At 33.5% G+C, this 15,121-nt stretch overlaps 1 protein-coding gene across 1 annotated transcript in view; it reads left to right on the plus strand.

The window, feature by feature from the left end:
• Positions 1-7,086, plus strand: part of tpo (thyroid peroxidase) — a 31,173-nt gene extending 24,087 nt beyond the window's left edge. Inside the window, exon 10 of the mRNA XM_059519581.1 lies at positions 6,843-7,086. Coding sequence (XP_059375564.1) covers positions 6,843-6,865 — 23 coding nt within the window. The 3' untranslated portion in view covers positions 6,866-7,086. The remainder of the gene's footprint in view (positions 1-6,842) is intronic.
• Positions 7,087-15,121: the final 8,035 nt, after the last annotated feature.

The following is a 15,121-nucleotide window of genomic DNA, read 5'->3' on the forward strand; positions in this document are numbered from 1 at the left end:
CTGAATGCAGCTAAACTCTGCTGTTGAAAGTCATGAATAGGGAATTGGCTGTAATGTGAGGAATTACACAGTGTCTATGAGGGCAAATTCACGCAGTAAGTGATTGAGTGGAATGGTGTGTGTTTAAACTGCGGCGCTCATGCCTCATTCGGTCCCAGGAGAGACGTGTAGAAGTGATTTTAAACCCAGTTTGACAAATTGATGGCTCTATGGTGACAGTGTTTGTGTCATCCAAACTTCTCAAACACACAAATCACTGTTTGAATCTTAAGGAGAAATTGGTTGTTTCTGCTAACCCACACAGCCCACAATCCTCCCCCCAAAAAACAATATATATAATATATATATATATATATATATATATATATATATATATATATATATAAGCATTTAAAATATATTTTGCCATCTATATATTTCAATCCAAGAAAATACATGAATTTGAAGAAATAATTTTCAACATATCTGAATAAAAATCTCCAAGGAAAGTACTTTACAATGTTCCCAGAATTACAATATATATATATATATATATATATATATATATTTGAAACAAAATATATTTTCTATTTCATATGGATTTTACACTGACTGTTTACAACATATATGTAAAATATATACAATTTACAGATTAAATTGATCAAAAATTACAGTAAATGCATTTATAATAATACAAAATATTTTTTTTTAAATAAATGTTGTTCAATTAGACTTTTATATATGAAAAAACATCTGAAAACAAAAAAACGGTTTCCACAACAACAACAAAAAAAAGACTCGGCAGCACAACTGTTTTCAACACTAATAATAATCAGAAATGTTTCAAATCAGTATATTATAATGATTTCTGAAGATCATGTGACACTGAAGACTGGAGTAATGATGCTGAAAATACAGCGGCGCATCACAGAAATACATTACACTTTAACAGATATTCACATAGAAAATTACTATTTCAATAATACTTCACAGTTTCTATTTTTACTGCATTTTCAATCAAATAAATGCAGCCTTTGTGAGCAGAAGGTACTTCTTAAAAAAAAAAACACTTTTTTTACTGATAATGAAGATCCAATAACAGTATTTTTACATCTATCTAGTAGATATCTAAAGAACTAGAGGCCGATATAATACTGATATATACATAAAAAACCATGTCACATCTAAAGACCAGGACTCTTTTATCTTCGGACAGAGATAAACCACTTATAAACCTCAGTAACGCACATCAGTGGATGTTGTTTCCCGTTCAGTGATTAGGCCACAGGGTGTTGGACGGCAGCCGCTAGTGCAGCGTATTAACAATCATTTTCAATGTGTTGTTGGCTCCTCAGAGCCTGTAATTCTCCCAGCGCCGACGCTTGTAATCTCAGCGCTGGAATGCAGCCCAATGACAAATATTGATCCATTATGAGGCTGCAACGCTGCCAAAACAATTAATGTTAGCAGTCGCACCTGTTACATGCAGGGAAATTAATCTTCCTAATGAATATTAGGTGAATGCCATGGTGCGAGCGCAAGTCTGAGAGAAGCTCAGAGAAGCGAGTGAGTTTCCACATCGTGCCAGATATAGAAAACGGTTTTGCATTAGATTGGCCTGCTGACATCAGGGGGTCCTGACCCCTTCCCAAGCCATCTATGGTGTTTATTCAATCCTGTCTGCTCAGATAATGTCCTCTAGAGGAGATTGAGTGTGTAAATGGATGTCACATGATGCTGGTCCTCACGGCATCGATGGCACACAAGTCCCAAATTATAACAACAACACCAGCAACACATTTCACCAACAGGATCAAGCTGATACTCTCCACAGGACGGTTACTTTGATACAACACAAGAGAAAGCCTTAACCATGTCTTGAACACTGGAGAGGACCAGTTTTTTTTTATTGAAAAGACCCCAGTTATTATGGTATTTTTATTTAAAGGAATCATAGAATATATATAGAGATATATACACAGTTAGATATATAGACACAGTATTGCGAGATATATAGACATAGAATTGCGAGATATATAGATACAGTATTGCGAGATATATAGACATAGAATTGCGAGATATATAGACGCAGTATTGTGAGATATATAGACACAGTATTGTGAGATATATAGACACAGTATTGCGAGATATATAGACACAGTATTGCGAGATTTATAGACATAGAATTGCGAGATATATAGACACAGTATTGCGAGTTATGAAGACATAGAATTGCGAGATATATAGACACAGTATTGCGAGATATATAAAAACAGAATTGCGAGATATATAAACACAGTATTGCGAGATATATAGACATAGAATTGCGAGATATATAGACACAATATTGCGAGATATATAGACACAATATTGCGAGATATAGACAGTATTGCAAGATATATAAACACAGTATTATCAGATATATAGACACCGTATTGTGAGATATATAGACACAGAATTGCAAGATGTATAGACACAGTATTGCGAGATATATAGACACAGAATTGTGAGATATATAGACACAGAATTGCGATATATATAGACACAGTATTGCAAGATATATAAACACAGTATTGCGAGATATATAAACACAGTATTGCAAGATATATAGACACAATATTGCGAGATATATAGACACAGAATTGCAAGATATATAGACACAGAATTGCGATATATATAGACACAGTATTGCGAATTGTAAGATAAAAGCAGATTTGCTAAATATATATATATGCAGAATTGCATAACAAACTCAGAATTACAAGATATATAAACACAGAATTGCGAGATATAAACAGAATTATGAGATATATAAACAGAATTTCTAGATATAAATGCAGAATTTTAAGATATAAACAGATTTAAACTGATTTTTACTTAATCAGTCAATAAAGCATTATATTTTGATATATTGATTTTTATTTTAATTAAATTAACATTAAATCAGTACTATCTAATGACAGACTTTATTGATTAGTACTAAATCTTGATCCGACCAGTACTGGAGACACTGGCATATCTTCTGCTTGTTCTTAAAATCTGAATAATTCCAAATTATCTTCTGTTATTTTGTCACGAAAATACAACAAAGAAAATAGTTTACATGTAGCGCGTCAATTATGAAAGCATGGTTCGTAAGACTCTCGCTCTCTCTCTTTGCATCTGTGAGAAACACAGCGCTCTCAGTAAAGCGATGGCGAGTTGTACACCTTCAAACTAAGGTTAACTGTGCATCAAATACAGCTGCGCTGCACGTACATTGATATGAATTGAAAAAGTACCAATCACTTGACGGAGAGCAAAACTCTCAAGCGTTCAGTCAGAATGTTGGGCGAGTGAAAAAATACAGCATCTGTGCTAAACTTATAATTGGCCTCCAACTCACACACTGGCGAGTCAAATCTAAGAGTATATTAGCCAAAGGCTAATGATAGACATAATTTAGTCACCCAGATTGAAGATTTAGTCGCATATGCAAATGATTTACTTGCAATGTAGAGAGTTGGCAGTGGTGCCCGGAGAGCAGGTGGGGTTCGGTGTCCGAGACTCGAACCTGCAACCTTTGGTTTGCAAATCTGACAGACAAACCATTAGGCAACGACTGCAACATTTACCTTATTTACCTATTTCATGGTAGAAACTAAAAAACAGAATGGCAAGATAAGAAAAATATGGAATGCGATACAGTATATAAATCAGTCCCTCCAGGATTTCGCGGGATTTTTTTGTGATTGTTGCGGCCTAAAATGCCAGATTTTGCGGCAGCTTTTTCAAAAAGTTGCGGGAAAAGTTGCGATTTTTTTAGACAGATTTTTCTCAACAGCATTGCATTACCTTGTGATTTCACAAACATGTTATGATTTTTTTAAGTGTTCTTTGCAAGCTTACTCCCCCAAAGCACAGGAATTCAATTCTGGGAAAATATGTTTTATTTGCTCATCAGAATAAAGTGCAAAGGCTATTTTTCAACCTTGACAATTTATGGGAAAAAAATATAAGTCCATTTCTTTTCAATTGAAACTTCCTCATTGCTGGGTGGTCACTTTTGGAGAGTGGGATATTCAAGGCAGTGCATGTGGCAACCCAGTCTTCACATATCTTAGGAGACAAAGAGTAAACAGAACATGCATATTTGTTAATGACATTAAACAATTGTCTCCAGTACAGCCCAATGCACAATTTAAACCATTTTTTTTCTAAAAGACTGACCAGTACAAAACTTTAAAAATGACCCTGCTTAGAACACCAGGTAAGCTCAAAGGACTGAATGAGGTTGCCAACAGGCCAATTGTAAAAATAGCACAACTCAACAGTGAGATGTGTAAAAAAAAAAAAAAAAAAAAAAATTAATGATAGTGTCTTCACTCACTATCACTATTATCTCCTCCTTTATTCTTGCATTACTTGTCCACACATGGTCACTTGCTTGGTAACATTAATATTAGTTCATGCTTCACCCGTACAACTCTTATATTTATGTTATGTAACTAATTTTGCTTTTACTGTCATGTTTTATTCTTTATTCAGGAGCAGCAGCAGGAATACTGATATCAGTTTGTCAATTTTCCTTCGCAAAGACCCGCCCCCCTTAGTTATTGTTGCTATGTCCGACAAGCTACGCTGCTCTCATGCCACACCATGTTCTCACGCAGTGAAAAATACATTGCGGAGCAGAGAAAAGACTGACAACACACTGACGAACAGGACAGAGCAGGTTACTTTTCGGTTACTTTTAATATTAAACATATTAAAGTCTCACCTTTCAAATTTGGTCATTTTTTAAAAGAAATTTAAACACCAAATACCAATTATAATTCATTCATTCATATTTATAAACATATAAATACCATTTTGTGGCTCTTAAATGTGTCTGACAGATCACTGTAGAGCATCAGTTAAAGCTGCTCGTGAACCGATCATCTATTCCTTCTAGTTCATTTATTATTATAGCATCAAATAAACATGAATGAACATAAGGAATGTTGTTTTAAACCGTGGAAAGGCATCAGTACATTCCGTTTTTCAAGTTCAAATCCTCCAATGTAATCTGCTATATCTCCTGACTGCTTTGTCGGACAAAATGGCGGATGGCGGTTTATGATTGGTTAGATCGCCTGTCAATCAAGCTCCCTGCAAAGGGTGAATTAAGAAAAAAATCATGTTGTCCCCGTAAAATATTTAGACTTTTAGCATTTTGTTGCCGCAGCAAAGTCTATGTAGGGGAAACACTGGATAAATGATTGATGAAACTACCGTGTGAAAGCATGAAAAATAGTTTTAACTGCCCCTCTCAAACTCGCTAGCAGTATCACCTGTGCCCACGCAAGGCCTGCCTGACAACTGACAAAAGCAAACCACCACAGACCTAGTTTTACAAACGTTATGAAGTTTTGTTGTTTACCTTGTTCCTTTCGCTGCTTGCGATGGATTTGCGAGCAACAGCTTCGGTGATAGTCACTTGCCGTGTAGGCTCTTGCACGGACATCCTTCTGGCATGTTTTGCTGTAGAGAAGTGTCGGTCAAGCGAGGATTTTCTTTTGTGTTCCACGACAATGTTGCACACAGTGCAAAATAGTTTCCCTCCACTTTCATGGAGAACATTAGGGAATTGCTTTGCACGGTCTTTCGCAGTGATATTTGTAGGTAAGTGTGATGTATTCGCGCTCATGCCTGCTTTCTCTGATAAGGAAGTCCTTCTGTGTGAAAATAATGCCGCGTGCAGTGACGGACCAAACTGATTGGTTGAATTTGCGGTAAAGTCGCGGTGATTGGATGAAATTGCAAGGCCGCAAATAAATCGCGTGGATTGGCTGAATTTGCGTGAATTGGTGCGATCGCAACATCGCGAGTTTCTGGAGGGACTGATAAATGTATGCATTTAGCAGACGCTTTTATCCAAAGCGACTTAACAGTGCATTCAGGCTATCAATTTTTTCCTATCATGTTTTTCCCGGGGAATCGAACCCCCAACCTTGCGCTTGATAACGCAATGCTCTACCAGTTGAGCTACAGGAAGAATTACAAGATATAAGTAGAATTGTGAAATGTAAATGAAGGGTAACGCTTTATTCCGATAGTCCACTTTAGACATTCTACTAACAGTAAGTAACTTTGGAACTACATGTCAACTAGCAGTTAGTAGAGTATTAGTAGACTGTCTGCTTAATGTCTTCTAACACTTTCTTTGTCAACTTATTCAACTAACCCTCAACCTACCCTAACAGTCTACTCTGAGAGTTAGTAGACATGTACAGTAGTTGCAAATAATGAGATTTAGTTGACATGTAGTTATAAATTTACTTATGGTTAGTAGAATGTCTAAAGCGGACTATAAAAATAAAGTGTAACCAAATGCAGAATCATGAGAAAAATCACAGGAATAAAATACATTTAACATATATTAAAATAAAAAAAAACAGTTATATAAATTATAATAAATTCAGCCTCAAGCAGAGCATACGAGACTTGTTTCAAAATAAATAAATAAACAAACAAATAAATAAATATATATACAAAATCCCAACCCCATGCAAGCTTTTGAATGGTGATGTACATTCTGTACTGAGGTGTTTTTTTTTTAATTATTATTCATATGCCTAATATAGAAAACACACAATGGAAAAATGCCCTTGTTTCTCGTCACATTCAATTACATAAATCATGCAAATGACTAAATTATCAAATTAAAGCAGTGCAATTGTAAGAAAAAAGAAAGTATGCAAAAAGTTTTCTTTTTTTTTTTTTTTGATTTTGTTTAAAGTTTCCATCAACCATTTCATTTATTTTTCTGACTATTATTTCATATGTCAGTTCAGATCTAACCCTACTATTTTGGTTTGATGAATCACCTTTTTTTTCTGCAGACGTGAGACTCACGCTGTTTTAGGGCACAGTGACGTGCTGTTAGAGAATAAGGAGCTGCTGAACAATGTGCAGGAACTACAGGACACCGTACAGGTCTGATGAATCATGACCAGCTCATTATGTTGAATATAATACAGTGCTGCAGGCTCTAATTAGTGATGAATTAATATTCTTTACTCAAACCTGCCTCATTCAACCATGCCAACCGCACAGAGGCAATGATCAGTGTACTGTACCATCTGAGAGCAATGCTGAAGCAAAGAGCAGTTGTGCTGCATGTGGCTTCATGTAAAATGCATTTACTGATAGAAGTGTATTAAATCACTGTATGTTAAGTAGTGCAAGTTTACTAGTTCTCTGTCATATGCTTGTAAAAACTGAAATATAAATGCAATAAATTCCATTTACCAGTTTTGGTTTTAATTATCCTGATTACTTTTACAGTAAATGTAGTCCATGTATATTTATTATTTAAACTCTTATATATTTATATAATATATATATACTCTTATATATATTATATACTTATTGCATTATATACTCATTTCATGTCCCATATATATCGGGGTTATTACAGTGTTTTTTTTTTTTTTTTGCTATCGACAGTGTTAAAATATGAAAGTTTTAATATTCATATTTTGAATCAGTTTTTTTTATCATTTATGTTTCCATTGTAATTAAAACGTTTTGGTAATGTTTTTTATTATTTATTTTATATATGCATATATAGTTTTTATACATTTTTATTTCAGTTTTAGTTTTAGTTATTTTAAAACAACACTAAACTAATTAAAATGATACATGTTGCCATGGAAACTATGTGAAACAATTGTTTTTATATATATTTGATTTCAGTTAACGTGTATATTTTAATAGTTTTAGCTTTAGTTAACTATAATAACCCTGCTAATATATTATATATATATATATATATATATATATATATATATATATATATATATACTGTATTAACAAAAAAAAACTACCAAACTAACAACCAAAAACATTATTTCACAGATTTATTTATTATTATTTATTTTTTTTCTTCTTTTTTTTTTTTACCAGGGTTATTATAGCTATAAACAATTAGATAAACAATTACAAATTGTTATTTCAAATAAAAATAAACACTTTTTAACAATGATTAACAATGTAGTAAAATAACTAAAGCTGAAAACCATATAGACATTAAAAAAAATAAGAAAAGAGGCAAAAGCTCAAAAGACTACTGAAACTTTGAAATTAAAATGTAAACAGAAAATATTTAAATAAAAAAATATTCAGAATATTAATAAAACTATATTAGTATTATACTATATTAGATACTAAAAAATTGATATGTTAATTAAATGGAAACAAGCAAACAAACCATTATTTGAAGGCGGATTATTGCATTAATAAAGTTTTAAGCAAATAAGTAATAATTTAAGTTGAACACAGTTTATGACATTTTGCATAGCGAACAAATGGTGTAACCAAATGAAGTTGGCAACCAGCTAGTCACAAACTACTGTAACTAACCCCGAGCATTTTAAACCAAACCATATGAACTGTGGATGAACCAATCATTCTCAAAGCAAATAAAGCAATGGCGTTTATTCCAGTGACCCTTCCATACTAATAAATGAACTCAATTCTATTCAAACAGATGTGTGCCACATTTACATTTTAAACCTGAATTTAAACTCTTTGACAAGGACAGGCTGAAATACAAAATCAATTAGTTGGAAAATAAGACAGCTGGAATACAAATAAGACTATCAGTCTCAGTGTTTCCACACTCTTCATTACAGCAGATCTGCCCTTCACCATGAATGCATCTGCACTGATTCACTGTAAAAACAGCACAGTGTTTGCCTTTAGAAAAGGAATATGTGATGCACTATTAAAATGACATGTGCAGTTACTTCAAGGATCTTTCTGCCTGATCTGAGCAGTAAAGCGTCTGTGTATTTATCAGATACCTGACGGAGTCTAGTTTAGCACGATTTCACACCATGTTGCATTATGAACTGCATTCTGACACAAATACACACAGTCTAACATGCTTCCAGGGAAAACAAGTGATAAAAAAAGAATGATATTGAGTTTAAAATAATAATTTTTAAAAATCAGTTTCTTTAATTTGATTGTGAATGGTGAGGGATAGACCAAGTAAACGTTACTGTACCTTTTGGCCATGTGATGTAACTATATGTGAACTTCACATAACTGGATATTAAACATCAAACATATAAAAGTAGTATTGTTTTTTTCTAATATTTTGAAGTTTACTTTTTAAATAAAAAATATTTTTGTTTTCACTTTGAGTTTTTTTTCTATTTTATATCGTGTTCATTTGTTGTGTGTTTTTGACATTTTTATTAATGTGACATTTTTACTCTGTTTAGTTGTAGTTTTTATTAATTTATTAGCTCTAATGCTTAACAGATAAATAGTCACACACAACTGCATATAAAAATCAAATATATAGAGTGTTATTTTATTATCATTGAAATACTATTATAGATTTTCTTAATATTTTGACTTTTATTTTCATATTTCTGTTTTGATTAATTTTACCTTAAAATGATTGTACTTTATTTATTTATTTATTTACGTATGTCTATTTTCATAATTAACTCACATAATATAACATACAAAAATCACATAACTGCATATTAAACATCAAATATATATAACAGCAACATCTATTATATTTCTTTTATAGTTTAGTTAATATTTTGTATTGTACTTTTTTTATTTTACGTTTATAGTTTTTTTTTCTAATTTTAGATATTTTGATTTTGATGTGTTTTTGTCCTTTTTATTTATTATACATTTTAAAAATGTCTATATAATTTTTATTTATTAGTTTTAGTTCAACTGAAAAAAAATTAGAAAGCTTGCCTCGGCAACTAGCAGAAATAAAATAAGTTTACGTTTAAAGTTTTTTTTTTTTTTTTTTTTTCGATCAGACGGTGAAAAGTGAGCGATGCAATTGATGACCCCCCCCCCCCCCCCCCAAAAAAAAAGTAATTTCAGAAGTTTAGCCATTTACACTTTGATTTGATTTGTTTAACATGCACAGATGAATCATTCACATCCAGGCCATGAACATACATTTTAAAAAGGGTAAAAGAGTCAAACTCTAAATGTATTCTTCAGTATATGCATCTCAGAAGATCAATGCATGCAGACCTTTGCGTTCAGATATTCAGGGCTGTTTTCTGCAGTGAATCCGCCCTCAGGTTCCCACATGCTCCCAAACAATTTCTGTGAGAGGAACAGAACGGCAAACACGGCTCATGATCGCCGCTGAGTCATCGCAACAAAGCAACGCTCGATGATGATGATGATGATGATGATGATATAGAGAAGATCCACGCTCTGACCAAACACCCACACACACACACACACACACAGATGGAGAAAGAAGTGTTCGGATCCTGATCCAGAACATACAGTTCAACCACAAAAAACTAAACGTTCATCATATCAACCCACTACTTTTTAACCCTATAAAGCCTTGTTGAGGCACACACTTCACAAGTCTTTCTTCTGTCAGATCTTGTCTGATTGTGATCAAGTAAAGGTCAGAATAAGGTCAGTAATATCAGTTGTTCTTTGTTAGTTCATGTTAAAAAACATCAAAGCATCAAAATTATCCTTAGACTTTCATCCTCTTAAAAAAATCCAGCGTAAAGTCCGTTTTCTGACACGCTCTGCATTCTACAGCTCTCATCTCTCATGTTAGCAGCACACGGGTGATGTTGTTTGGTTTGCGGGCGTATCATTTCTGACCCGCTCGCATCAAAAGTGTGCCAATCTATCAAAGAAAAGGTTAAATGATCGACGGCTTGAAGTGATAATTGCACGATTGCCTTCTTCCTCTCGCCGAGAAAGTGGCAGAATATATATCAGTTTGGTTGCATGTGTTAAAATGTCAGATGGTAATCATCAGCCAAGTGGAATAATGATGAAGTGCTCGTCTCTTAATTGAAATCTCAGCTCGTGACTGGCGTGCCACTGTATTTTTAGGCGTGTGGCGGCCCCCTCACTGCCCTGACGAGCAAGCACTGGCTGTTTTTCTCCAAATCCATCCCTGGAGTATGAGAGAGAGAGAGAGAGAGAGAGAGAGAGAGAGAAGAGCTTCCTGCTCGTACTACTTCAGTGGGATGAAAGCATGTTTGCATGAAATAATTGCAATTTTTCTGCATTTGCTAAAATGTGCACAAAACATGAAATGCTGGATCCAAAAGCTAGCAACTGCCTAGCTAGCACCCAAAGTACCCTAGCAAAAAAACAAAAAACAAAAACAAAGGCACAATAACTACTTATTACTAATATGATACATAGGCTGGTCATTATATACTCAATTGAACATGCAACATGATAAAAAAAAAAAAAATAGAAGGCAGTATGCATGCAGCATTTCAATCAATGAAAGGCAAGAAAATAATGTTAAATCTAGAGACTGATTTTAATTCCCAGTAATTCATGATCATAGAAAGGTCAGTTCAATCAGACTGCATTCTGGGATTTCATTATTTCTCACATGCTTTATGAAACAATATGAAACACTCTACATATACTGTAGGTGGCAACTCTGCAACAGAACAAAGAACACTTTTTCCAAGAGTTTGACATTAGATTGCTGAAGTAATGAGGACATACTGCAATTACCATAAAAAAAATGAAATATTTGACTAAATTATTTTAATTCATATTTTTGTATTAAATGAAACATACATATATTAGTACTTTTTTATGGTTTTAGTTTAACTAGTTTAACCCTATACATAAAACATTATATATTTATATACATAATACATATGTGTGCATATATATATACATTTCTTATTCATGCTATTTGCCAAGGAAACATAACTAAAACTAAAAACTCGAAAACTAATAATTAAGAATAAAAACAAACTATACAGACATTTAAGAAAGGCTAATACAAATAACAAAAACAACTAAATGACTTTGGAATTCTGTGTAAAAATAAAGTGCAAACAGAAAATATAAGAATAAAATCTAAAACATTATATGAACAAAAACAACATTATAGCATCTCGATGATACTAAAATAACACTGTTGCTGCCAGATGAAGTTGTTTTATTAAAAGTAGGATAATTATGCTTTCTAGCTTTAGGAAGTGCTTTATAATGTTTTAAATGCTGTCGAGCCAATCAGCTGAGTGTGTGAACATGACGGGGTCACACAGTCTCATCTCTTTATCATGGTATCATGGTATTAAATATTCCCCACAGTCAAAGATGTTTAACCTGCGGCACACTTATTTCTCCATAGTTAACCTAAATTGTTGTATATTCTGAAGAGAAATGTCCAGATAAATCTCCCTCAGTAAGATATCCTGGGAAAATACCCAGCGTTTCATCAGAGAGAGGGGTCAGGATGCGAAACAATCGTTGTCTCTATTATGTATTAGCTTGACCCAGGGCTAAAACGTGTGTTATGAAACCTAACCAAGCTGAATGTGATCAGAAAACACACGTGTTAGTGCTGCAATGCATATTAGCGGAGCCATTTAAAGGTAGCAGATACAGCAAACCAAGGCCATAACCAGGGTGGGAAAATTATGATAACCCTGGCCAGAAATTACAGGTTTCACATAACCTGAAATATTGCTTCGTGCACAGTACAGCTGTTCTTCCTTCAGTCTGTATGTATGCACATTTCAGAGGGAGGGAAAAACATGCATTTGAATCATAAAAGCAGCTTTTCAAACACTGAGATATCATAACCACTCTGCTGATTATGTTGATCATATATACAAAACATTTAAGAAGAGCAAAACATTGCATGTTAATGTTGCATGAACGCTCTAGAAACTTTCACTAATGATTTCTAAAAGTTATGTAAATGGCAGAACAAAACATGACTTTAAAAAAAGTTTAAGGAATATTCTTTTGAAATACATTCTAGTAATGTTAAGAGAAAACTTTCCTGGAATGACATTCAATTATCTTATTTCTACCTTATGATCGACCTCATTAAGATAAAATGTTCTTAGAACATCTTTTTTTTTTTTCATCATTCATGTTTGTTATTGCAACTTTTAAACAACATTCTAACGATAAGAGAACTGGTCTTTTCAAACTTTTTAGAATATTACAAACAAATGTTCAGAGAAAGTTACATTTGAGCACAAATAAGATTAGGAGAATGTTATAACATTGTAACATTTAGTGCAACATTATTGTAAATAACATTCTAATAACGGCAAGAAGACTAGATATTTTAACGTTTTTAGACTGTTAAAAATGAATGTTCAGGGAAAAGTTATATTTTGAGTACAAATAGGGTTATGAGAATGTTGTACTAATGCTGTCTAATCACAAGAAAACATTTGAACATTGCATAAACATTTCAAATGAATTTTCCCACGGCGTTTTAGAACATAATCTTGTTAGCTGGGTGCTTGCATGTTATTCAGATGATCGATGCCAACGTTCTCAGAATGCTCTGGAAAGATTTTCTCATGAACTAATGTTTAATGTTAATAGAACGTTAGTTCAAAATGTTCTCAAAACGTTAGCACAAAAAAAAAAGAATTCTGAAACGTTTCAGCTGGATGATGTTCAACTGACATTTTTTAAATGTTACTAATTGTTTCGGAATTTTCACAGAATGTAACATTGGTATACTGTTTTCTAAAAGAAATGGAATGTTCACATACTGTAACCAAGGAACAATGTTTCTCAAAAAACTGGCCGTTTTGAACATTCCTTAACATTTTCAGAACTTAATTTCAAGGTTAGCAAAGCATTCTTAGAAAATATTTGGTAACACTTTAGTACAGGGACCAATTCTCACTATTAATCAGTTGCATATTAGCATGCCTATTATTAACACTGCATGACTATATTCTACATCGCTAATTCTACCCTAAACTTTAAAACTACCTTGCTAACTATTTATAAGCAGCAAATTAGAAGTTAACTGAAACAAAAGTCTGAGTTAATGCTTGGTTAAGAGTGAGAACTGGACTTTAAAATAAAGTGTGACCAAACAGCTGTCAGTGTGAGCCAGAAAGATGGTTTGAGTGTCAGATTGAGGAAACTCTTAGAGCACTGCATGCTGCCACTGTTCATCACAGCTCAAGTGTGATTTCCTTTGTGAAGAGACGTTTCATTGTTTATTCGGATTATTTGGCTCAGTGTGTTTTATGTGAAGAGGTCGGCAGACATTTGAACCCGTGTGAATGATGAAACTGTCTGCAATCAGACGCTTTTAAAGAAGCAATAGAATAGTCTTGATCAAGATTAGAGAATGTGCCTCCGATGCTCTTGACTGTTAATTTCTTACAATGGTGTCTGTAATTGAATTCAGAATGTGGAATGCAAAGGATATAAGCAAACAAAGGTTCATAACAGCTTGTGATTTTGAATCAATCTGTTTGTGTGAAAATGAGTCAAGAAAGCATTGCACAGTAATGTTAAACCATAATGTTCTGAGTCTAATATCATGAACAGCATCTCTGACATGCTGTTGATTCCCACAGATAATCATTTCAAATCATTGCTCACTTTGAGAAACTAACCAGAATCATGTTTGCAGCAATGCACTTACAAAAATAGACAAAGAATATGAAGAAAAGACACTGCAATACCATGAAGTTCAAATAAAAAAATACACATTATATCAAGGAATAGTTCACCCAAAAATGTAAATGTGCTCACCGTTCGCCAATTCAATATTAGCATTGCATCAGTGTATCATCAATGGATGCTCTGCAGTGAATGGGTGCCGTCAGAATGAGAGTCCAAACAGCTGATAAAAACATCACAATAATCCACAGCACTCCAGTCCATCAGTTAACATCTGGAGAAAACAAAAGATGAAACAAATCCATCATTAAGAAGTTTTTAACTTCAAACTATCACTTCAGGCTAAAATACAAGTGCAAATGGATTATTGTGGTGTTTTTATCAGCTGTTTGGACTCTCATTCTGATGGCACCCATTCACTGCAGAGCATCCATTGATGAGGCAATGATGCAATGCTGCATTTCTACAAATCTGATGAAGAAACAAACTCATCTCCTGTACATCTGAGTACATTTTTAGCCAATTTTCCTTTTTGGGTGAACTGTTCCTTCAAGATAAGCCTTTTCTCTGTTTTTCTGAACTGAAGCAGTGTTTTTTGTTTCTGTGGTTATCAGCAGCGTATCTCTGCTTCATCTGTAATGAACCCTGAACAGTCCTTTCATTTACATTTAGTTCCTGAGCAGATGGATTTCATCTAAAGCTATTTAAATATAAGAAACAT

This window comes from Carassius carassius, chromosome 31, assembly GCF_963082965.1.
Source record: "Carassius carassius chromosome 31, fCarCar2.1, whole genome shotgun sequence".
Classification (NCBI taxonomy): Eukaryota; Metazoa; Chordata; class Actinopteri; order Cypriniformes; family Cyprinidae; genus Carassius; species Carassius carassius.